This window comes from Rhincodon typus, chromosome 24 (assembly GCF_021869965.1).
Source record: "Rhincodon typus isolate 14 chromosome 24, sRhiTyp1.1, whole genome shotgun sequence".
Taxonomy (NCBI): Eukaryota; Metazoa; Chordata; class Chondrichthyes; order Orectolobiformes; family Rhincodontidae; genus Rhincodon; species Rhincodon typus.
In genome coordinates, this window is record NC_063355.1 from 9723972 (window position 1) to 9750018 (window position 26047).

Below are 26047 nucleotides of genomic sequence, written 5' to 3' on the forward strand. Positions count from 1 at the left end.
TCCAGAAAAGATTTAGAAGAATGTTGCCAACATTGGAGGGTTTGAGCTACAGGAAGAGGTTGAATAGGCTGGGGCTGTTTTCCCTGGAGTGTCGGATGCTGAAGGGTGACTTTATAGAGGCTTATGAAATCATGAGCGGCATGTTAAGGGTAAATAGACAAGATCTTTTCCCATGACAGGTGAGTCCAAAACTAGAGGGCATAGGTTTAAGGTAAGAAGGGAAAGATTTAAAAGGGACCTAAGGGGCAACTTTTTCACACAGTGTGTGGTGTGTGTATGGAATGAGCTGCCGGACAAAATGTTGAAGGCTGCTACAATTGCAACATGTAAAAAGCGTATGTATGGGCACATGAATAGGAAGGGCTTGGAGGGATATGGACTAAATGCTGGCAAATGGGACTAGGTATCTGGTCAGCATGGACAAGTTGGACCGAAGGGTCTGCTCTGCACTGTACAAGTCTATGACTCTCATTTTGGAGCCTAGGTATATACACAGCTTCTTTTTGGCCTTTGTTCCTCTGTGAATAGTGATCCACTCTAAACCAAACTTACACACATCACTGAAGTCAACATTTCAATCCCACTTGATCCTATTCCCACGAAAGGGATATTTTCCTTGGAGATTCCAAGTTGATGATAAACATCAGAAGCGTAAAAGTAGATCTGGAAAACAGGAAAGCCAATGAGAACACTTTATTCGGACACTTTCTTTAAGCAGCATTCAATATTTTTCTTGTTTGTAATCCTTTCTTCAGACAAACATATGCAAGTTGATAAGGTTTCTGCCCTGCCATAAAACTGGCAATGCCAATTGTCTGCCCATTATTGAATATCACCAATTTTGTAGCTGGTCAGCAAGTTGAAAATTTATCTCACTATCCCTAAAGATCCCGTTGGTCAAAAGTGGCCACTTTTGGTGTTGGATTTCCGGCTGTGCCAGTTATGGATCAAAGATGACTACTTTCTTGATGAGCTATACATGAGCCTGGGCCTAATGGGGTGGAGGAGTGGAGGGGGCAAGTAATGAGGCCTGTATCCAATTTCTTGCAGGTCCCAGAGATTGTTTTCATGTAGTGTCAATGGAATAACCGGCCCAGGGTTATATCTGATCCCTGCCAGTGGGCTACAATTTGCATCTGAACCTCATCCAGCACATCTCCTGGACATGAGATGCTTCAACTAACGTTGACACTTCATGGTGCCCCATGGTCACTTGACCCTCATGAATTCAAAACGTCTGAGCTTGGACCCGTGTTTCCTCCTTTTTCTGGTCAAAACACGTTTAACAGTCACGGCAAAATCACATTGTCTTATGAATTGATAAGATAGAAATAAAGTCCCATAATAATGAGATGTGTCCTCCTGAAGTATCAGTGTAATATTACAGTTATTTTTAGGAAGATGGGTATTTTGCTCAGGAAGTGGGAGCTGCTCTGATTTGACTGCTACGTGCTTGGCCTACCATTCCACAGTCAACAAATCCATGCAGTTCTACTGTTACTCTTGGTTTGAGATTAGTCAGATAGTCAGAGGGTGAAACACTGTTGTTGCTTTAATGCCTAATGCATTCAAATCTGTTGTTTTAACACATCTCGAAGCAGCAGGCTGGAGCCACAAAGTATTTATAATCTCTGGGCTGCCTTCTGATCTTTCTGCATCTGATGCCAGAATAGGTGAATATGGCTTTGTCAAGGGAAAGCTCACACATGTAAACAAGGTCAGTACCTGTGGCTTGTATGGCATCTGGGGCAATTTCTCCACAAGAGGGTTCACATTGAGGGAAGACATCCACCTTTGTGTGTCACTACGGCCGCGCTGTATGGCTCCATAACAAATAGCAGAAGCGGACTGCCACACACCTCATTCATGGGGCACTCACTGTGACCTTGTCCAGAGGGTAGGTAGAGGTCCTCCATGACGTTATTCTGTTTAACAGAAGGCACTGAATGGGCCATGGCCTTCACAGAAATATAAGTCATGGACGTTGGGGTGGGCAGAAGAGAGCAGAGATTTGGAGACTAACAGACCTTCTTCCTCCATCAATAATCATCCTGCACCAACCACAACAGGACCTGCCTCCCTCTTTCTGGTGAAGGATATTGATGAGTTTCTTCAGCTTCCACCCATTTAAGTGCCCATAGGCCTTTTTGAGGAGCAAGAGACCAGTTACCCTGCTGTGAGTGGGGGGTGGGTGCAGTGTAGTGTCGCAGAGTCATACAGCATGGAAACAGACCCTTCAGTCCAACCAGTCCACAAGGACCATGTTCCCAAACTAAACTAGTCCTTCCTGCCTGCGATAACAAGGTGGAGAGCTGGATGAACACAGCAGGCCAAGCAGCATCAGAGGAGCAGGAAGACTGACGTTTCGGGCCTAGACCTTTCGTCGGGCCTTCCTGCTCCTCTGATGCTGCTTGGCCTGCTGTGTTTATCCAGCTCTACACCTTGTTATCTCAGATTCTCCAGCATCTGCAGTTCCTACTATCTCTGAAACAATTTTAACCCTACCAGCCTGCGTTTGGCCTGTATCCCTCCAAATCTTTCCTATTCATGTTCCTTTCCAAATGTCTTTTAAACGTTGTAACTGTACCTGCATCCAGCACTTTCTCTGGCAGTTCATTCCACACACTTACCACTCTCTGTGTAAAAACGTTACCCTTCATGTCCTTTTTAAAACTTTCTCCTGGTTTTGAGCACCCCAATCCTAGGGAAAAGACCTTTGTCATTCACCTTATCTGTGCCCCTAATGATTTTATAAGCCTCTATAAGGTCACCCCTCAGCCTCCTACACTCCAGTGGAAAACAGTGAAGGGTCTAGGCCCGAAACGTCAGCCTTTTTGCTCCTATGATGCTGCTTGGCCTGCTGTGTTCATTCAGCTCTGCACCTTGTTGTCTCGGATTCTCTAGCATCTGCAGTTCCTACTGTCTCTCCCCCAGTCTATCCAGCCTCTCCTTATAACTCACAACCTCCATTCCCAGCAACATCTTGGTAATTTTTTTCTGAACCCTCTCCTGCTTGAGAATATCCTTCCTACAACAGAGCGACCAGAGTATTCCAGAAGAGGCCTCAGTGATGTCTTGTACAACCGCAACATGATGTCCCATCTCCTATTCAAAAGTCTGAGCAATGAAGGCAAGCGTTCTATACACCTTCTAAACCACCCCATCGACCTGTGATGCAAATTTCCAAGAATGTTACAATTGAACCCCTAGATCTCGCTGTTCTACAACGCTGCCCAAGACCCTGCCATTAATTCTATAAGACCTGCCCTTGTTTGTTTTTACCAAAATGTAAAACCTCACATTTATCTAAATTAAACTCTATCTGCCACTCCTCGGCCCATTGACCCAATTGAAATTTCCAGCAACAGTAACAAGGCTGGATAACTGCCTGTTGACACACACTGAGATGGTGGTCTGCACCTTCCATCATCTCCAGTGATTGATTTTGTCACATTTTTGGGGACTATCATTAGACCTGCAGTCTCCCAACATCCCTTTCAGTTCACTTTCTGCTCGTGGAAGCTTCCAATAGGCTGTAAATATCAAGAAAGGGTCTAATGTGCTAATGTCCTGTTTGAAACTCGAGCCAGTGTCATTCCTAAATCTTTCACAAGGCGGGGCAAGAGAGATTGACCCATTTGCTCATTGGTCTGTCCTTTCCAGGGAGACGCTGCTATCCATAAATAACAACCGAAAGATATTATCGCCAGCACTGTCTCATGTACTTGTCCTACACAGGCAGACCACATTGACATGTCCCAACACTTTACTGCAGTCGTGCTATTGTAATCCTCCTTTGATTTTATTGAACACAACATCATGTAAGATTGATACATCAAACCATCACAACTTAATCTGTCAAAAATCACACCACACCAGGTTATAGTCCAACAGTTTTATTTGAAAACTCAAGCTTTCAGAGCTCAGCTCCTTCGTCAGGTGATGCTATGCCTGAGGAAAGAGCTGAGCTCCAAAAGCTTGCGTTTTCAAATAAACCTGTTGGACTTTAACCTGGATGTCCTGTGATTTTTGACATTGTCCATCCCAGTCCCACACCAGCATCTCCACGTATTCTGCGTTAGACAGCTCCCTGGTCATTAATTCCTATTGGAGCAGAATGGACTGACAATGGAACTGTTGCACAAGGAAGACAATTGAAGGCTGACATGATACTTACAATATTGACACCACTTAGCTGCATACCAGTACTGACAGCCACGGCCGTCAGGACCTGGCATCGTATCGTTTTGTCTCTGACTAGCTGTACGATGCTCTTTTTGCTCGTCCCCTGAATCTGCGCCTGTTCTGCCAACATGTCTTCAACCTCCTCAGTGAAATCGCCTGGACCCCACAGTCTTCGTAGAGCTTTGGGAGAAGGGAAACCACAGAAGCAATGAATTGGAATGAATGGTCCTCCACAAATGTTCAATAATGAGTCAGTTTGGTGACTGAAATAAGAGGGCAGTTTATTGTGAGCTTTGGTATTTGTGGACAAACACATGGCCAATGTGGTTTAATGATGGTCCCTGTAGAGCTCTGCACAGAGGTGAAGAAAATGTGGGAAATAATGGCACCATGAATGGAACTGTCTCACAAACAGGTGTAATGGAAATCAACTCACTTTTAATGGCTGGACAACACAGCGAAGTAATTAAAACATGGTACAATGTCGGGGATATAGCCAGAGAGTGGTTTCCTACATTATCCTGTGTTTGTCTACATTAGTTATGTCCTATAATCAAATTATATTCAGAATGTCATATTCACTTCTGCTCACCATACCACATGTTAAGAACATATCAGGCGAATATATGGGCTCATTATTTCAAAAGTGACTGTAATGGTTGGTACAGGTTAAGTCCCCATTAGTCAAGAGGCGATGTATTCCTATGGGGGTGGATTCACAACCAGTGACTGAGTGTGTGTGTGTGTGTCTGTGTGTGTGTGTTTGTATGAGTGTGCATGTGTGCATGTGCCTTTGTATGTGTGTGTATGTGTGTGTGTATATATATATATATCTGTGCGTGTGTGGATGTGTGCATGTGAATGTGCATGTGTATGTGTGTGTGTGCGTGCGTGCGTGGTTGTGTCTGTATGTGTGTGCATGTGTATGTGCATGCGTGTGTCTGTATGCATGTGTGTGTTTCTGTGTGTGTGTGTGTGTGCATGTGTGTGTCTGTATGCATATGCGTGTGTTTCTGTGTGTGTGTGTGTGTGTGTGCTTGTGTCTGCCTGCGTGTGTGTTTGCAGGTTTGTGTGTGTGTGTGCGCGTGTGTGTGCGCGCGTGCATGTGTGTGTGCGTGCGTGCATGTGTGTGTGCATGTGTGTGTGTGCGCATGTGTGTGTGCGCGTGTGTGTGCGTGCGTGCGTGCATGTGTGCGTGCATGTGTGAATGTGCGCATGTGTGAGTGCGCGTGTGTGTGTGCCCATGTATGTGTGTGCGCGTGTGTGTGCTCATGCGTGTGTGTGCTCATGTGTGAGTGTGCGCATGTGTGTGTTTGTGCGTGTGTGTGTGAGAGACATCACAGATGTAGTAATCCAGAGCAATTAGTGATTTATTAATTCATTCATGGGATGTGGGTGTCGCTGGCTGGGCCCAGCATTTATTGCCCGTCCCTAGTTATCCTTGAGAAGGTGGTGGTGAGCTGCATTTTTGAACAGTTCATTGGGAGAAGCTCAATGTTCCTTCTAGCATATGGCTGACCAGAAATCTCTCCTGCTCATATTGCACAATTAGAATAGATTGGAACAATTTGAAGGTTAATCATCAACCCTCACACCTTCCATACACCTTCCTTGGCTGCTCAGTCCTGGGCTGGAACATGAAGGGATTGTATCGACTGCACCATAGGAAGCTGTACTCCATGGGGAATGTACTTTAGGTGGGAGGCTACAGTCATGCAGGATCACCTTTATCAATGCTTACAGAATCTGACCAAAATAGAGGAGAGAGTGATCAATCAAGCCACAAATATTGAATAACAGGTTGGTCATCTGTTTTACCTCAACAACTTGATTTAAAATAAAATATGTTAATGAAAAAATGAGAGAAATTCCTTCTCTTTGGAGGAATTACATCTCATCATCTGTGATTCTGTGGAATTCACCACCCCTGGAGTGCTGTGGATGCTAGGGATTTGAGGATTGGCACATTTAAGGAGGAGATGGACAGATGTTTAATTGGTAATGAGTTAAAGGGTTATGGAGAGCGGGCAGGAACGTGGATTGAGATGGAGATGAAATCAGCCATGATCATATTAAATGGTGGGGCAGGGTCAAGGAGCTGAATTGCCAACTGCTGTTCCTTTTTATTAATGTAAAATCATAGGATCATACAGCAAAGATGGCCAGTCGACCCATCAATCCTATACTGAATTTTTGAAAGAGCTATTCAATTAATCCCAATTCCCCGTTCTTTCTCTCTAGCTCTGCAAAGGCCTCTTCTACAAATAAATATCCAGCTCCATCTTGACAGCTCCACTCAATCTGGTTCCACCGTCCATATCTAATTGGTGCAATGGTGGATAAATGAGTTCAGGCCCAGATCAGCCCTGAGTGGTGGAACAGACTTGAGATACTGAGTAATCAGTCTTGTTCCTGATGTTACAGTATGAATCTTTCAAACCTGATGTTTAAAAATCAAATATTTTCATCTGCCACGCCCCCACCTTCTTTTGCCAGTTATGTAAGCATGTTTACCAACCCTCCAGTCAGTGGAAACAATTTCTCCCAGAAACTGAAGGGAAGGAAAGGAACTCTTAAGTCTGTTTAAAAAAAATGAAGAAAAATGTGTTTAATTTTGCATAGGGAAGTTAACAACAAGAACTGACCACATTTCTCACAAACAGATCTTATGAGTTAGTTGTATGTGCTATGTAACAGGCCATTCCCCCCAAAGTACACCATGGAGATAGCCTAAGCACTAATTTTTATGTTTTTTAAGGAGGTGAGTATAAGGTGCTATGTTCCAGACATGATTCGATATGGTCCACCACTAATCTTCAATGAAAACATACTTTATTCTTACAACACAGTTAAAATACAATAAAAAGAATGATTGGCATAACTTTATTGAAGTACTTGACCAGCTAATATATTATTTAACCACTAATCATCAACTGTTCCAATACAGGCAGCATCCCATTAACACACTCTTGGTAAAGGCAATTCAGGAAAACTGTTACTATTCTCACGTACTGTCTCTCTCCAGTCCAACAGAAAGAAATACCAAAAGAAACAATCTGGCCCTTTTGATTTTTTTTTTTTTTTAAGAGCAAGCCTCTCTCTCTCTCTCTCTCTTTAAGACTTTACTCTAGCAGCACAGAACTCCAGCTTTCAGCTCCAGCAGCCAGAAAAAACCACTAACTAACGGAAACCAAAACCAAAATCCTTTTGGGTCTCTGTGAGCCTGAACCCACACACTCATGTTTCTTTTGCCTCTAAAACAAAACTACCCAGGGAGAACTCAAAACCGTTACCAACTGCCTATCTGAAAGAGACATTTCGGCATCACTATGATAACAACCCTCAGCAACAGAAATAGCACATAACACATCTCTCAAAGGCGCAGTAACGTCCCATATGAAAGATTGGCGAGGTCTCGGTGTTTAAACAAAGTACAAACTGTGGTATCATGTAGCACCAGACAGCAACAGGTCATAGAGTCATAGACTCATACAGCATGGAAACAGACCCTTCGGTCCAACCAGTCCATGCTGAACATAATCCCAAACTAAACTAGTCCCGTCTGCCTGCCCTTGGCCCATATCCCTCCAAACTTTTCCTTTTCATGTATTTATCCAAATGTCTTTTGTAGTTGTACCCGCATCCACCAGTTCATTCCACACATGAACCACCCTCTGTGTAAAAAAATTGCCCCTCATGTCCTTTTTAAATCTCCCTCCTCTCACCTTAAAAATGTCCCCCCCCCCAAGTCTTGAAATCACCCATTCCAGGGAAAAGATACCTGCCATTAACTCTATCTATGCACCTCATTATTTTATAAACTTCTATAAGGTCGCCTCTCAACCTCCTACGCTCCAGTGAAAAAGTCCCAGCCTTTCTGGACAACTCAAACCTCCCATACCCAGCAACTAGGTGCAGAGCTGGATGAACACAGCAGGCCAAGCAGCATCATAGGAGCAGAAAGGCTGACGTTTCGGGCCTAGACCCTTCATCAGGAATGGGGGATGGGAAGGGGGTTCTGAAATAAATAGGGAGAGAGGGGGAGGCGGATGGAAGATGGATAGAGGAGAGGATAGGTGGACAGGAAACAGACAGGTCGAAGAGGCGGGGATGGAGCCAGTAAAGGTGAGTGTAGGTGGGGAGTTAGGGAGGGGATAGGTCAGGCCAGGGAGGACGGACAGGCTAAGGGGATGGGATGAGGTTAGTAGGTAGGAGATGGGGGTGGGGCTTGAGGTGGGATGAGGGAATAGGTGGGAGGAAGAACAGGTTAGGGAGGCGGGGACAAGCTGGACTGGTTTTGGGATGCGGTAGGGGGAGGGGAGATTTTGAAGCTTGTGAAATCCACATTGATACCATAGGGCTGCAGGGTTCCCAAGCGGAATATGAGTTGCTGTTCCTGCAACCTTCGGGTGGTATCGTTGTGGCACTGCAGGGGGCCCAGGATGGACATGTCATCTGAGGAATGGGAGGGGGAGTTGAAATGGTTCGCGACTGGGAGGTGCAGTTGTTTATTGCGAACCGAGCGTAGGTGTTCTGCAAAGCGGTCCCCAAGCCTCCGCTTGGTTTCCCCAATGTAGGGGAGGCCACAACGGGTACAGTGGATACAGTGTACCACATTGGCAGATGTGCAGGTGAACATCTGCTTGATGTGGAAAGTCTTCTTGGGGCCTGGGATGGGGGTGAGGGAGGAGGTATGGAGGCAGGTGTAGCACTTTCTGCAATTGCAGGGAAAAGTGCCGGGTGTGGTGGGGCTGGAGGGGAGTGTGGAGCGGACAAGGGAGTCACGGAGAGTGGTCCCTCCGGAAGACAGATAAGGGTGGGGAGGGAAAGATGTCTTTGCTGGTGGGGTCGGATTGCAGATGGCGGAAGTGTCGGAGGATGATGCTTTGGATCCGAAAGTTGGTGGGGTGGTACGTGAGCACGAGGGGGATTCTTTTTTGGTTCTTATCGCGGGGACGGGGTGTGAGGGATGAGTTGCGGGAAATGCGGGAGACACGGTTGAGGGCGTTCTCGACCACTGAGGGGGGGATGTCGCGGTCCTTGAAAAACGAGGACATCTGAGATGTACGGGAGTGGAATGCCTCATCCTGGGAGCAGATGCAGCGGAGGCGAAGGAATTGGGAATATGGGATGGCATTTTTGCAGAAAGGTGGGTGGGAGGAGGTGTATTCTTGGTAGCTGTGGGAGTCGGTGGGCTTGAAATGGATATTGGTTTCTAGGTGGTTGCCCAAGATGGAGACAGAGAGGTCCAGGAAGGAGAGAGAGGTATTACAGATGGTCCAGGTGAACTTAAGGTTGGGGTGGAAGGTGTTGGTGAAGTGGATGAACTGTTCGAGCTCCTCCACCCCTCCCCCCCCCCAACACACACACACAGACACACACACATACACACACACACACACATATACACACACATACACACACACACATATACACACACATACACACACACATGCACACACACACATACACATGCACACACACATGCACACACACACACATACACACATACACAAACACACACACATACACACACACACACACATACACACAAACACACACACACACATACACACACATATACACACACACACACCCACACACAAGGCAGTGGGTCCATCACAACAGATGCAGATCCTGCCAGTGGAAAGTGTCTCAGCCTCCTCAGGGCTGGCCATGATTCAGAAGGTCTGTGATACTCTGCTGCAACAGTTAGCCCTTCACTCTGCACGCATCCATTTCTGGGCCTTTCACCCCGGAAGATTCCTTGGGTCAAAAGCTACTGTCATAAGCCGTCTGCAATTTCTTCTACACTGGAGTGTGCCTTTACCCACTCAATGGCTAGATTATTGTAATCGATCTAAGGGCCACTATATCCAGCTTACTGTATACAGTACACGTCCCATGTAATTGGAGAGTTTAGTACTAACGCTCCATCGGAACAATTATACAATACACTCAACAATGTTTGGAGTTTAACATGACGATAAAAACCACCCCTACTCTCACTTTAAATTCCACACTCCTAGGTCTCACAAACAGATATCAGTCAGTACGCCACCCAATAGCCCTTCGAACTCTTTCAAAAATCTTGCAGTGGTATGATGGGCCAAATGGCTCCAATCTGTGCTGTAAGATTCTATGCCTTCAGTCTGTAAAGAACCTGTTTCTTTATCAACATAAACAGGGATCATTAGCTGTAGGAGGAAAGGGTGTATCGCACTGCTCACTTACCCTAAGGGCATCATCGATTGTAGCCATATCACCGTGAGCAGCACAATGTCTAAAATGTTTGTAATTACTATGAGAAAGTCATGCACATCATGATGCACTTGGTAGAAATCAGTCCTAAAGAGGGGATGGTGTAGTGGTCATGTTCCTGCCTCATAACTATGGGTTCAAATCCCATCATTGCAGCCAGTGGAAATTAAATGTGGTAAATTTGACATAAAACTCCTCACAGTTATGAAAGCCATGACAATGACCATGGATTGTTGTAAAAACCATTGGGTTCATTAATGTCATTTATTGGCCTACATTAACCCCAAATTCACAGCCATGTGGTTGACCCTTACCTCCTTCTGAAATGGTAAGACACTCAGTTCAAGGGTAATGAATGCCAGCCTTGCCAGTGATGCCCATATCTCATCAAAGCTTATTGAAAGGGATTAAGTGATGGAATTCTGGTGAGGTGAGCCACTGTATATAGTGCATTCACAGAGTGACACAGCTACTAAACCCCAGTGAACAGTCAAACCAAGTCTCAAACATTTCAGGTGCTGATGTGACCCTTCTGGACATAGGAGTTAAGGGAGGGCATATAGAAAGCCCTCGCACTGTGCACCAGTGAAGGTCACTGGATGTGTAACAGCTTAGCATATGGGCAGTCTCACTCTTCAGAAGGGCAATCAAAAGAAGCTAATATTCTGGCTGAGCTCCTCTTTACATTTGAACCTTTTTTTTAAAGCTCTCTCCCGGTCTTCATATTACTTTTTATAGTTTCACGGGATGTGAACATTCCTGACTGTCTAGGATGTTGTTGTCCATCCCTAATTGCTTCGAGAAAGTGGTGGTGAGCTGCCTATTCACATCACTCAGCCTGTGTGCTGTAGGTTCCTGCTGTAAGGAAATTTCCAGGTTTCTGACCTAGCGACAGTGGTTGACTTTGATCGACGAACTGTTGCCTTGGATCAGAGCTTCCTGAACTCCGGCTGGGATCCCAGTGGGGACCGGTTGATCAAATCCAGGTGTCATGATCCCCAAACCTGTAAAGGTCACTGTGGAGTGAGGCAAGGCCAATATAGCAATTGCAGAAGAGTTAAACATCAGCGCCAGGCTCATTGGCCAAATACCAGACAATCGAGATGGTTAGTGCCCAGAGCAGCCAGTCTGCTTCAGACCATCCTCATTGACAGCTGAGAATCACTGTCATTCTGAACAACAGCAATCACTGGCCCATTGAGAAGATGCCAGAATCAGTGATGTTCCTCTGGTCTTTCTCACCTGCCTCACATCCTGAGCCATCCTGTTGGAGAATGCTCTAACCAGTGCAAATGGCTCTCCTACCTCAGCTTCCTGACCAACCCCATCCCCATGTACGCGCCCTGATGCAGCCTCCATCCCAGTTTGAGAAAGACAGTGTGAGCGAGTGACTAAGTGGGAGTGAGGCTAAGTGAGTATCTGTGACAGACAGTGAGCATGAGAGTAACAGAGCATGTGTAGCAGTATGTGTGTGGGTGTGGAGAGTGTGTCCAAAAGAGTGCGTGTGAGAGAGCACGCATAAGTATCTGTGACAGATAGAGACAGAGAGGGTGGGGGAGTTTGAATAAGTGTGTATATATGAAAGAATTAGAGAGAGTGTGAGAGAACTGGCAACAGAGAGAGTGTGTGATGAATGAGTGTGACAGTGTGAGGAAATATTTTGCTGGAGAGTGAGTGAGTGTAAGTGTAAGAGAGTGTGTGAGAGACTGTCTGACAGAGTGCTGAGAGAGTGTGCATGAGTGTAAGAGTCAGTGTGGAAAAGAGTGTGAGAAAGTGTGAGAGCGTGTGAGTGAGTCTGAGAGACTGTGAATGAGTGACAGTGTGTGTGACTGTGAGAGCGAGTGTGTGTGAGAGAGAGTGTGAGTGAGTGAGAGGGAGAGTGAGAATGAGAATGAATGTGAAGAAGTGTGAGAGAACATAAAACTATGAATGAGTGTGAGCAAGTGTGAGAAAGTGTGTGTGAGAGTGTGTGAAAGACGGTGAGAGAGTGAGTGTGTGTATAAGAGTGTGGGAGTGTGAATGAGTGTGAGTGAATGTGGAAAGAACGTGTGTGATAGTGTGAGAGTGAGTGAATGAATGTGAAGTGTGAGAGAGTTTGAGTAAGAGAAAGTGTGAGAGAGAAACAGAAGGAGTGAATGTGTGGTGTGTTATGTCAGCCTGTGTCTGGATCCCCCTACGCCCCGTCTCACAGCTCTGATACTATCAGAATCTCTTGCACAGATCCTGATTATTTTAATCTCCCAAATGGGGTCATGGGGGAAGAGGGTTTGGGATTCACTGCTGTACAGCTGGTTGGTGGCCTATTTTCTATCTTTTTTGATTTCCCTTCTAATTGACTTTGGAGGAAGAAACAATCAATCCTTAATCAATATCCCACATCTTACAATATCATCAAACATCGAAATTCCCTCTTCCGTTTTATAAAACTTCAGTCTGAGAAGTTTATCCAACAAATAGGCCCAATGCGTGCTGGACCATTCCAACTCGCCTTTATCTGATTTACCTTGGTAATCTTTGTAAAACAGCCAATGAAACTACACACAGCTCTTTGGATCTACACAGCAACAAACTACTGGTTTAATTTGAAAAGCATATGCCAAGTGGCCTGTATTTGCACTGACCATTGACGCAGAGAGCTGTGTCTCCTCTCTCCATGAGTAGATATCTGGGGCTCTCGGGGAACCATGGCAATGTGACGAGCTGTATCAGGGCAGGCAGTCCACTGAAGGCTAGCAGTAAGTGCCAGGTATTTTCATTGCCTAGAATTTGCCTGGAGAGGAATAGAGAAGTGCACAACAAGATTAATTACTGGACCAACCTGTCTTCAGAGTGACCCAGAACCACTGTCTTAAATAAGTTTCTACGCCTCTGCACTTTACTCAATCTCAAAGCATTTACAACCAAACAAGTAGTTTTGAAATGAAGTATGTCAGAATGTAGGAAAAGTAGCAGTCAACCACACTCTCAGGTACTGAGTTCCAGACACCCACCACACTCTGACGAGAAAAATAAATCTCTTCAACTCTCCCCTTAGCCTTCTACTTCTTAGCTTAAATCTATCCCCCCTGGTTATTGACCCTTCTACTAATGAATAAATTACCATCCACCCTATCTGTATCTCTATAAGGTCCCCTCTCAACCTTCACTGCTCCAAGGAAATCAATCCCAGCCTTTCCAATCCGTCCTCATAGCTCAGACCCTCCAGCCCAGACAGCATCCTGGTAAATCACCTTTGCACTCTCTCTAATGCAATCACATCCTTCCTATAATGTGGTGGTGACCAGAACTGCACACACAATACTCCAGTTGTGGCCTAACCAGTGTTTTATAGTGTTCCAACATTGCCCCCTTGCTCTTGCATTCAATGCTTCAGCTGATAAAGACAAAGTATCCCACATGTCTTCTTAACCAACCTATCTACCTGTCCTGCCATCTTCAGAGAAATGCACTCCAAGGTCCCTCAGGTTTTCAGTATTTTGATGATTCTGCCATTCATAGTGTCATCTCTTGCCTTGCTAGCCCTCCCCAAGTGCATCACCTCACAATTTTCCAAGTGGAATTCCATTTGCCGCCACACTGCCCAGCTGACCAGCCCATTGATATCCCTCTGCAGTTTATAGCTATCATCCTCGCTATTTACCACCCGATCCGTTTCCATATTGTCTTTGAATGTCTTGATTATGTCCCCTGCATTTAAAACGAAATCATTAATGAACATTGCAAACAGCGCCAAACCCTGCAGAACCCCACTGGAAACAGATTTCCAGTCACAGAAATGTCCCTGTACCGTCACCCTCTGCTTCGTGCCTCTCAGCCAATTTTGGTTCTGATATGCCACTCTGCCTTGGATCCTATTGGCTTTGACTTTCTTGACCAGTCTGCTATGAGAGACCTCATCAAAAACCTTGCTAAAATCCATGTAGACCACATCAGCAGCATTACCCTCTACAACTTCCACTAAATATTCAATCAAATTTGTCAAATACAACCATCTCTTAACAAATCCATGCCAACTACTCCAATTGATGTGCCTCTCTCCAAGTGCAGATACATTATGTCTCTCAGAATTCTTTGTAATAACTTCCCTGCTGAAGGGTCCCGACCCAAAATGTCGACTTCTCTGATTCTCTGATGCTGCCTGGCCTGCTGTGTTCCTCCAGCTCCACACTGTGTTGACTCTGACTCCAGCATCGGCAGTTCTTACTATCTCTGAATTTCCCGGTCTACTCCTTCCAGTCTTTTTCAATAATGGGACGACCATTAGCAGTGCTCCAGTCCTGCGGCACCTCACCCATGGCCAGAGAGGATTTGATTTGAAAGAAAACAAAGAAATGCGGATGCTGGAGATCTGAAGCAGAGACAGAAATTGCTGGAGAAACCTGGCCGGTCCATTATGGTAAAGAGGCACCAGACTGGAAACATTGACTGTGCTTCATTCCCACAGATGCTGCCAGACCTGCTGAGTTTCACCAGCAATTTTGGGATTTGAAGGTTATTACCAGAGTCTCTGACATGCCCTCCCTTGCCATGTCAACAGCCTGGGATACAGCAAATCTGGGCTTGTGCATTTATCCATGTTTAAATCTGCTTCCACCTCCTCTCTCCCTCTCTCTTTCTCTTTCTCTCTCTTTCTCTATCTGCTAATTTCTTCTAATATTTCAACGTCTTTCACCTTGTCTATACCTGCACCCATTGTGAAGACTGATAATGCTCACTGAGGGCTGAGCGCATGTCTTTTAGATCTAAACATAGATTACCCCCATGGTCCCTAAGGGGCCATGATCGTTCCCTATTTATTGTCTTGTATATTTAAAAAAAAACCCTTTTGGAGATTTTGAGATAACAAGGTGTAGAGCTGGATGAACACAGCAGGCCAAGCAGCATCAGAGGAGCAGGAAGGCTGACGTTTCGGGCCTAGACCCTTTTCCTTTCTTTTCTAGTTTTCTCATGTGCTCTCATTGCTTTCTGAATTTCCTTTTTTTTAGCAGTTTTTAATCTTCCTGTTGGGTTTCGGTCACATTGTGCCATCGGTATCTGTCATAAAGATGGCCTCCTGTCACTGTAGGGATTGACAGGATGGAAAAACACTTCAAATCGAACCATAGGAAAGAGTCTGTCCCTTCAGAGTCTCGGCTGAAGCACTGAAGGTCTTACTCCAGGAAACCACGAGGAGAAGAGAAACACTGTTTCTAGGAGGCCGGGATGATTTTGAGGAGCATTCCTAGAAAGAATCATGGAATCCCTCCAGTGTGGAAGCAGGCCATTCAGCCCAGTGAGTCTGCACCGACCCACCAAAGAGCATCCCATCCAGACTCAGACCCACCCCCCTACCCCCTGTAACCTTGCATTTTCCATGGCCAATCCACCTAGCCTGCACATCTTTAGGCTGTGCGAGGAAACCGGAAAACCCAGAGGAAACCCACACAGACACGGGGAGAACGTGCAAACTCCACACAGACAGTCAGCCTAGAGTGGAATTGAACCCAGGTCCCTGGTGCTTTAAGGCAGCAATGTTAATGGTCAAGCCACTGTGTCACTCATAATGTTCCAGCCCTTTATTGAATTCAAACTTGTCCATCTGCCACGTTGGGATTCGAATCTACGTGCCCATCACATTATCCTGGGAGCTCCAGATTACTGGTCTAGTGACGTTACCAATACACCACTGCTTCCTCCAGGAATGCCTGTAACTGGCCAGGGAGGTTAACACATTGGTGTCTGGTCCCAGGAATCAGTGCCTCAAGAAGCTCAGTCACCTCCTGCAGGTGAACAAGCTCGGCAAATCTATATAACCATGATATTTCCAGTTCACGACATGACCAGACTCTCATAATGCTCAGTGCAGCCTCCTCATTCACCCAGCTGCACTCAGGACTCAGGCCCTACCATGTACCTCCTCTTCTCCCTCGCACTCACATACCTTCCAAAGGTACAAACCTCAAACCCATCCTACTGCTCCATAAACCTTCAGCTACTCAGCAACAGCAGTCATCATCTAAACACTATACAGTACAAGAATGGATATCTTTTCCTCTCTTTTGCAGAGCAGATTGGCCTATAACTGCAGGGAGCATGGCAGAACCAATGGGGACAGCTACATCCTGCCAAAAGAGACCAGAACATCGCCCCCCGTCCCCACCCCCAACCCACACCTTATGACAGAGACCGGTGCTACTCCGACCATTCAGGATGATCCTGCCTTGGACCCTAATGAATTTCAATTCATCTTTATCCTGTCATCTGACATAAAATGCAAGCTGCAGGTTGTGTAACCGCGAGCCTCTTTCTTTCTAACTGCCCGTTTTCCCACTCCCCACTCCCTCTGTTCATCTTCCACTTCTCATTTCCTCATTTCAGGTTCCCAAGCACTGCTGCCAGGTTAATGTGGATCCTCATGAGGGACACAGTGGATCTTGATGAGGGACACAGTGGATCTTCATGAGGAACAGAGTGGACCTTGATGAGGGGCAGAGTGGATCTTCATGAGGAACAGAGTGGACCTTGATGAGGGACAGAGTGGATCTTCATGAGGAACAGAGTGGATCTTGATGAAGGACAGAATGGATCTTGATGAGGGACAGAATGGATCTTGATGAAGGACAGAATGGATCTTGATGAGGGACAGAATGGATCTTGATGAGGGACAGAGTGAATGTTGATGAGGGACAGAGTGGATCTTGATGAGAGAGATTTAACAATTTAACAATAACTAGTTGTTGATATACTAAGGAGCTATGAACAGCTTTACAGAAGCCTGACTAGCCTTTACTGAAGCACCAATGCACTCTGCATGTTATCACAGTGGGAAGCTGTTACTGCGCTGTATTGAAGCAGCACCCTGACTTGGTGTGATACTGGCAGATCAGGTGCTGGCTCTGCATGGACCCTGAAGGTTAGTGCAGCATGTGGGCTGCAAGCCATTCAAGCGGTTGGTATAGATCATGGGTCAGCTCTCTAGAATGCTGCGGGCGATTCACATGAGGATTTCAACGGGGTGGTGGATGGGAAATGCCAATGGGAATCCACAACGAGATGCTTGGCAAGCCTTGTCACTGTTAGAGGAGTCCAGCTCCAACCTGGCAGAGAAGATTGCTGCCATCTCAAAGACCATCCTTCTCCTTGTGTGACACCCTGGCAGCAGCTGTGGGGGCACAGCCACGATGCAGTGCCCCAGCTTCCATTTCAGCGCCAGTGGGAAATCCTCAGATACCTCGGTGCTCTGGCAGGAGCTGTGACGGAGCTCACGCAAGCCAAGCTGGCTCAGCTGGATGTTGTGCGGGCTCCATTCGCTCTGGATATCCAGATCATCTCAGTCTCTCACAACAGTCCAGCCAGCTGTTACTATTGCTGAGGCTCCACTCTCTGGGAGCAGCTGGGGTGCTATGGGCCATCCTCTCACAGGATGACAGCACTTGTGCTACCACCCTCTTGCATTCAGTTTCACTGTTGCTGTCCATTCTGAGGAGGTGCTGAAATCAGACCCACAGGGCCAAGCGGATGCTTAATGGGATGTCATGGGTGGATAGGAAGGTGGGACATTGTGGAGAAATGGTGGTGATGGAATGACATCCTAAAGGAAGCAGAACCTCAGCTCAAGGATCAGTGTGGTAAGCATTTGAAAGGTGCTTCAGTAGAGGTTAGTCAGTCTTCTGTAAAAGTTGTCCATAGCTCTTTAATATACAATCAACTAGTTATTATTTAAACCTGCCGCAAGATTGCTTGTAGTGTGGGTTATATGCTTACATAGATTACTCTCTAATAATACAAATATCGTTGACAAGCAGATTAACTACCGCTTTCTAACAGACAAGCCTGACTGGGTAAGATGCAAACCTGTGTTATGCTAGAGTGTCACGAGGCATGATGCTATTCCGCTGTCCCAAAGGATGGTGCCTTTTGGAGATCTGTACACTAATAAAATAGACTCAGGACGAGCCATGTTGGAAGTGGGTGAACACAGCACAGATGAGAATTTTCTACTAAGTGACACCAAATCTGTGAAGGTTGCAGAGCTGAATTTCGCATCGAGAGACTTCAATCATGATAAAACTCCGCTGTCAGAAGTGCTCTGTGTATGATGGGGCCATGTTGTCTGAGCTGCAAGTGAAAACCTCACACACAGTTGTTGATAGTCGAGCAGTTAGTTTGATTGATTGATTGCTTCATAATTGTCACTGTAGCGAGATAGAGCGAAAAGTATTGTTTTGCGTGCTCTACAGGCAGATCATACCATACAAAAGTGTATCCCGGCAGCAGAATAGAGTGCAGAATACATTCTTACAACAGCAGTTCAAGCTTTACCTGAGTCCAATTACCAGACCCATCCATTTCCCAAAGGCAACAAATACAGCTCGGGTCATACACACGGCACCTCGCAGTTCCTTCGGTGCAATTTCTCCAAGGTATAGGCCATGAGCTACTAATCCAATACCTTTTAGAAAGAAACAGGATAGAGAATGTGCATCAGTAACAGCGATGAGAGATGGGCCAGTGAAACAGCTTGAGCTGAGCGAGTGGGCAAATGCATAGCAGATAAATGTGAGGTTATCCACTTTGCTAGCAAAACAGGAAGACAGAATATTATCTGAATGGCGATAGATTGGGACAGGGAAAGGTGCAATGAGACCTGGGTGTCCTTGTACATCAGTCACTGAAAGTAAGCGTTGCAGGAGGAGCAGGCGGTGAAGAAGGCAAATGGTATGTTGGCCTTCATAGTGAGAGGATTTGAGTACAGGAGCAGGGATGTCTTGCTGCAATTATACAGGGCCTTGATGAGACCACACCTAGTGTGCAGTTTTTGTCTCCTTATCTAAGGCAGGGTGTTCTGGCTATGGATGGAGTGCAGCAAATATTTATCAGACTGATTCCTGGGATGGCAGGACTGATGCATGAAGAGAGACTGAATTGGTTAGGACTATATTCACTGCAGTTTAGGAGAATGAGGGGGGATCTCATAGAAACCTATAAAATTCTACCAGGACTAGACAGGGTAAACACAGGAAGGATGTTCCCAGCGATCAGGGTTGCTCAGAATCAAGGGGTCACAGCCTAAGAATATGTGGTAGGCCATTTAGGACTGAGATAAGGAGAAATGTCTTCACCCAGAGAGTGGGGAGCCTGTGGAATTCTCTGCTACAGAAAGTGTTTGGGACCAAAACATTGAATATCTTCAAGAAGGAGTTAGATGTAGTTCCTAGGGCTGAAGCAATCCAAGGGTACGGGGAGAAAACAGGAACAGGGTAGTGAGTTGGATGATTGGCCATGATCATATTGAATGGTGGGGTAGGTTTCAGGGGCCAAATGGCCTACTCCTGCTCTAATTTTCTATGTTTCAGTTCTTGCAGACAGCAGCCAGATCTAACATCAGTAGCTCATTTGTGGGTTTAAGGTTTTAAGAGAGACTGAATGTGGTCAAGCTTCGGTTATGAGAATCGAGAAAAATGTTCAACTTGCCACTCAGACATTAAAACTGGGTGTTAGGGATCATCTGGTTCCTGCAGAAAAAGCCTGATCGCTGTGTGGGTTGATGCCCTCATTGTAAATAACATTCGGGGTCTTTCTATAACTGGCATCTGATCCATTCAGTTCACTAATGTCCTTTAGGGAAGAAAACTGCCGTCCTTACCTGGTCTGGCCTACGTGTGACTCCAGACCCACAGCAATGTTGACTGTTAACTGCCTTCTCAGCAATTAGGGATAGGTAAGTGACACTGCATTGCATGAGCACATTAACATTTTGGGATATTGTGTAGAGGTTTGGCCTCCTTACCTAAGGGAGGATATACTTACCATAGAGGGGGTTCCACAAAGAGACAAAGAGGAACGAGACTGGGCCTATATTCTCTAGAAGAATGAGAGATGATCTTACTGAAACTCCAACAATTCTTACAGGGTCTGACAGGCTGGACTGCTGAGACCAGAACCAGGGCCATAATCTCAGAATGTGGGCTGGACCATTTAAGTGAGGAGGAATTTCTCAGAGGGTGATCAATCTTTGGATTTCAATACCTGACAGGGCTGTGGAAGCTCAGTCATTGAGCAGGTTCAAGTCAGAAATCAATGGATCTCTGGAGACCAATGACATTGGGCAGGGATAGGGAGACAGTGCAGGAAAGTGGCATTAAGGAGGCAGCATGGGGTCTCAGTGGTTGGCACTGCTGCCCCACTGTGCCAGGGACCCGGGTTTGATTGCACCCTCTGTCTGTGAGAAGTTTGTACATTCTCCCTGTGTCTGCGTGGGTTTCCTCTGGGTGCGCCGGTTTCCTCCCGCAGTCCAAACAAGTGCAGGTTAGGTGGGTTGGCCCATGCTAAATTGTCCAGGGAGGTGTAGACTAGGTGGGTTAACCATGGGAAATGCAAGGTTATAGGCTACGGGGTGTGGGTCTAGGTGGGATTCCCTTCAGAGGATTAGTGTGCACTTGATGGGCCAAATGGCCTGCTTCCACACTGTAAGGGTTCTATTCTAATGATGATCAGCCATGTTTTGTTGAAAGGCTTGAGGAGCTGAACGGTCTACTACTGTTGCTATGTTTTTATTGATGTCAATGCTCCCATCAGCTAGTTCTCAAAGAAGATGTAGTTCTTCCTCCTTAGAGCCATGACTAATACCAGGCCTCACCTGGTACAATTATCATAAATGGGCAAATTCTTGTGATGTTTTTGGTCTGCGTTACACATTGCCTGATCAAGTGAAATAGCACGATGACAGTGGAGTGCAAAATGCCAGAAGGTTGGTGGTTAAAAACAGCAGCGTAGGAGCAGGAATCTCTTCCAGTCCAACCTTATATTATTCATTCCAAACTAGCTCTGCTGAGGCCCGAGGTTTCTGACACCAGGCGTTCAAAGCAACAGCTCCGCTCGGAGCCTGCCCATCGCAGGAGACTCCCACGAGCGCAGGGAAAACACCTCAGGAACGTTTTGAGGATATAACTGAATGCACCAAAACATCCTCAACAAATCATGGGAGATGTTGGCTTGTGATTGAAGGTTAATGAATGTACAGGAGGGACGTTGAGGTGTCAGAGAGAGGGCACTCATTTCCAAACCCATTCCCCACCTCTCCCTTCAGGAATATCTTGTCCCTCCTTTGACAGAGAGTCGGCACGGTGGCTCAGTGGTTACCACTGCTGCCTCACAGCGCCAGGGACCTGGGTTCGATTCCATCCTCAGGTGACTGTCTGTGTGGAGTTTGCATGTTTCCCCTGTGTCTGCGTGGGTTTCCTCCGGGCGCTCCAGTTTCCTCCCACAGTCCGAAGATGTGCAGGCTAGTGGGTTGGCCAATGGTAATTGCCCATTGTGTTCAGGAATGTTTAGGTTAGGTGGGTTAGACATGGGAAATGCAGGGATAGGGGAAGGGGCCTGGGTGGGATGCTCTTCGGAGGGGCGGTGTGGACTAGTTGGGACGAATGGCCTAATTTCTGCTCCTATGTCTTATGGGCTTATGGAATGGGTAATAAAGGTTTATTGTGGAATCTGCAAACTCTGAGTCATAGAATCCCTACAGTGTGGAAACAGGCCATTCGGCCCATCGAGTCTGCTCCGCCATTCAATCATGGCTAATAAGTTCCTCAACCCCATTCTCCTGCTTTCTCCCCGTTACTCTTGATCCCCTTGATAATCAAGAATAATTCGACCAAGTGAAAGCTACTCATTCCTGATTCCTGCCTAAGAACATATACAAGATTATTCTGACTGTAACATGAATGTATTTCCCTGTTGTTTCCAGCTCCACATGTAGTTGGATGTTTTGAACAGGGATGTTTTAGGTGGGCAGGGACTGTAATGTTCAAAGCAGATCATAAGAACACATTAATCAATAGCAGGAGTTGGCCTTTAGGTTGATTGGGCATTCCCTGCCATTCAATAAGATCACAGTTGGTCTGACTGTAGACTTGACACCACTTTCTTGCTGTCCCCCTTAACACCTGATTCCCTTTTCAACCAAATATTTCTGTAATTCAATTTTTAATATGTTCAATACCGGCCCCTACTACTTGCTGAGTAAAACAGTTCCAACCAACAGCCCTCCAAGAGGAAGTATCTCACCCCATCTCAGTCTTAACTGGGGGATCCCTAATTTTTAAACTGTGCCTTCCCAAAGGAGGAAACATGCTTAGAGCATTGGCCATGCCAAGGTTGCTTTAAGATCACCTCTCACTCTTCTAACCTATCTACTGGCCCAACTTGTTCAACTCCTCCACTTGAGATAGTTCATTCGTCCCAGGAATCAGTCAGGCAAATTGTCTCTAAATAACCTCCAAGGAGCAAAAGAACTGTAAACAGTACTCTAGATACAGTCTTCCTGGGGTTGTGCCGATCTATTATCCTACTCTAAGATCAAACTAACCTGCATACCTTACATTTTACTATCATCACATTCCGACCTTTATCATCAATTCGCCTGTGAATTGTAGGGGATGTATATATTTATGAATTATGAGAATTGGAAAAGGGGCATTTGGATGTTACTGGCTTTATCATGTGACTTTGTGGAATTGGGGCTAAAGGATATTGTGGGTTTATCTGCTGTTTACAAAGGTAAAGTGAATTTGGTGGACTTGTGGGTCTCAGGATCTTAGGGGATGTTTGAGCCAGAATAATATTTCCACTTCACCTTCCCTTTAATGTCTGCCCAAGATGCATACCAGCTTCTTACCAATATTAAGTCCATACAGGAATCTTCCCACCACAATCATCTCGAATGACCTTGCCATCTTGCTGAAGCCCATTATTAGCGCAGCCACAATTGTCACAATGTCATTACAAAGCAGGGATTTCTTTCTGAAACACAAGTATGCAGATATAGTTGGATGTATTCGGAACAGCTATTATCTTTATTAAATAACATGAAATAATAATTAATCTTCTAAGCTCAGCAAAATAGAGTATCCAAACACTCTTCAATGGAGCTTCAAGAAGTAATCAAACAAGATAAATAATCAGTAAAAAGCAGTTCAGAATTAATTTATCATTCACATGTGAGTCATCTCTCCATAGTCAGAATGAATGCCGCCCAATTGAAAATATCTACTGAATTTTCATCCCTCGTCTTTATTAGGCGGCATAGCGGATTAATTTACTCATCGTGCTTTATTATACAGGGGGTCAGTTAGATTAGATGTCTGACTGCAGGCTTCCACACTGATGCCAACAGTGCAGGTCCCATTCCCACACTGGCTGACGTTACCGTGAAAGTCCCACTTTCTCAATCTCGCCCCTCACCTGAAGTGCAGTGACCCTTGGGTTAAGCCACGACTCATTGTCCCTCTCTAATAGGAGAGCAGCCCCATGGTTTGTTAGGACTATGGTAACTTTACCTTTTAGTATTTAATTTCGCTGAAAGTTTTGTTAGCTAAAGGCTGTAATATTCACTACACCCTGCCCAAGCTATTTGAATTCCATGTATTTACATATACCCTCAGCTTAGAATTTCTCACCATGTCTGAGCAGATATTCACATGTGCAGTCTTCATTGACCATCTTCATTCCCACAGTCCATCCACCTCCACTCTCTCACTGCACCTTGCAAACTATCTTCATGTCCTTAAGGAAAACCTTCCCTCAATCCCTCAGTCTGTTTTTCCCATCATCTTAATCCACAACTCACCTGATCTTCTCCATACATTACTGACTTATTGCTGTAGGACCTACTGTGCTGGGGATAGTAGGAACTGCAGATGCTGGAGAATCTGAGATAACAAGGTGTGGAGCTGGATGAACACAGCAGGCCAAGCAGCATCAGAGGAGCAGGAAGGCTGATGTTTCGGGCCTAGACCCTTCTTCAGAAAAGAAGGTTCTAGGCCCGAAACGCCAGCTTTCCTGCTCCTCTGATGCTGCTGGAGCTTCTGTGCTGCTGTTTTTACATTTCTGTTGGTAAATATCTATATCAGTCGCACCCCACAATATATCTGAATGACTCAGATGAGGGTAGTGTATGTACTGTTGCCTGATTTGTGGATGGTACAAAAGTACGTTGGAAGGTAAGTATTGAGAATGACACAAAAAGTCTGCAGCGGTTAAGCCTGCAGGTTAAGCCAGTGAGCAAAAACCTGGTAGATCAAATATAATGTGGGGAAATGTATGGGTGTGCACTTTGGCAGGAAGAAGAGAGGATCTGAATATTATTTAAATGGAGAAATACTGCAAAAAGCTTCAGGACAGAGCAATTTGGAAGTTCTTATCCATAGCATCCAACCTCAGTGAGTAATAGGGAAGGCAATTGGAATGGTGACCTGTATTTATTTAAAGGGAACAGAGTATAAAATTAGGGAGGTCTTGCGAAAACTGCTCAAGGCACTAGTCTGACCACAGCTGGAATAATATGAACGGTTTTGTGCCCCTTATCCAAGAAAAGACATACTGACATTGGAGACAGTCCAGAGAAGGTTCACTGGGCTGATACCGAGTATTGGGGGGGGTCTGTCTTCTCAGGAGAGGTTGGGTAGGTTGGCTCTGTGCCCATTGAAATATAGAAGAACGAGAGGAAACCTCTTTGAAACATATCAGATTCTTAGAGAACTTGACAAGGTAGATGAGGAAAGGTTGTTTCTCCTTGTGGGACAGTCCAGCACCAAAGGGTATAAACTCAGAACAAGGGGTCATATATTTAACACAGAGATAGGGAGAACTTCCTTCTCTCAGAGGGTAGTGAATCTGTGGATTTCTGTACCACAGAGGCTTGTTGTGGCTGGATCAGAAAGTATATTCATGGCTGAGACTGACCGATTTTTATCAATAAGGGAATCGAGGATAATGGGGAAAAGGCAGGAAAGTGGGGTTGTGAATAATCAGATTAGCCATGATGTCACTGAATGGTGGAGCAGATTTGATGGGCTGAGCCTGCTCCTGTGTCTTATCTTATGATCAGTGCTTAGCTCCTATGTCCAAGTTCAAACAGCTTACAAAATGAGACAGTTACACAGCCCGCAGTCCTGTAATTTGTTGCACAGACTGATTACTGATGTTCCTACCTTCCATACTTTAGCGTTAAAGCAGCAGCAAATTGTGCTCCTACCAGTCCTCCGATGGGGTATACAGATACAATGAAGGACCAAACGAGCATCAATGAATATTCCTGTAATGGTGTTTCATGTCTCTCAATCCATGTTTCATTGATGAAGTTCTTAATATGCTGCAAGAATGAACAGTAGCTTGGGTTCAACATCAAACTAAGACATATTTTTGAAAAGCATTAGCTGACTTGTGATTGTGAGTGTCAATGTGTGTGAGTGTTAGTCAGTAGGTGTCTGTGTCAGTGTCTGTGTATCACTTAGTTTCAGAGTGTCTGCCAGTGCACGTGTGTCAGTCGGTGAGTGTGTGTGTTGATCAGTGTGAGAGTGTTGATCAGTGTGAGACTGTTGGTGAGAGTGTGGGTGTTGATGTATCTGAGTGTTGAACAGTGTGTGTGTCTTTATGTTGCCGAGGGTCAGTGTGCCAGTCAGAATGTGTGTCTCAGTCAGTGTGAGTGTTGGTTGATGTGTCAGTCCCTGTCAGTGTGTGATTATCGTTCAGTGCCAGCCTGTGTGTGTATCTGTCAGTGTGTGAGTGTGTGTGTGTGTGTGTGTGTATCTGTGTGTGTGTGTGTGTGTGTGTGTGTATCTGT

The 26047-nt window shown here is 45.6% G+C and overlaps 1 protein-coding gene across 1 annotated transcript in view; it reads right to left on the reverse strand.

Annotated features, from left to right (window-relative positions):
• The window catches only part of LOC109925932 (solute carrier family 2, facilitated glucose transporter member 11-like), a gene marked incomplete at its 5' end in the record, with an annotated part of 58685 nt that overhangs the window by 12903 nt on the left and 19735 nt on the right, over nucleotides 1-26047 (reverse strand). Inside the window, 6 exons of the mRNA XM_048611700.1 lie at nucleotides 553-663; nucleotides 4178-4365; nucleotides 13068-13216; nucleotides 18748-18877; nucleotides 23102-23226; nucleotides 25416-25576. Of these exons, the coding sequence (XP_048467657.1) occupies nucleotides 553-663; nucleotides 4178-4365; nucleotides 13068-13216; nucleotides 18748-18877; nucleotides 23102-23226; nucleotides 25416-25576 (864 nt within the window). The remainder of the gene's footprint in view (nucleotides 1-552; nucleotides 664-4177; nucleotides 4366-13067; nucleotides 13217-18747; nucleotides 18878-23101; nucleotides 23227-25415; nucleotides 25577-26047) is intronic.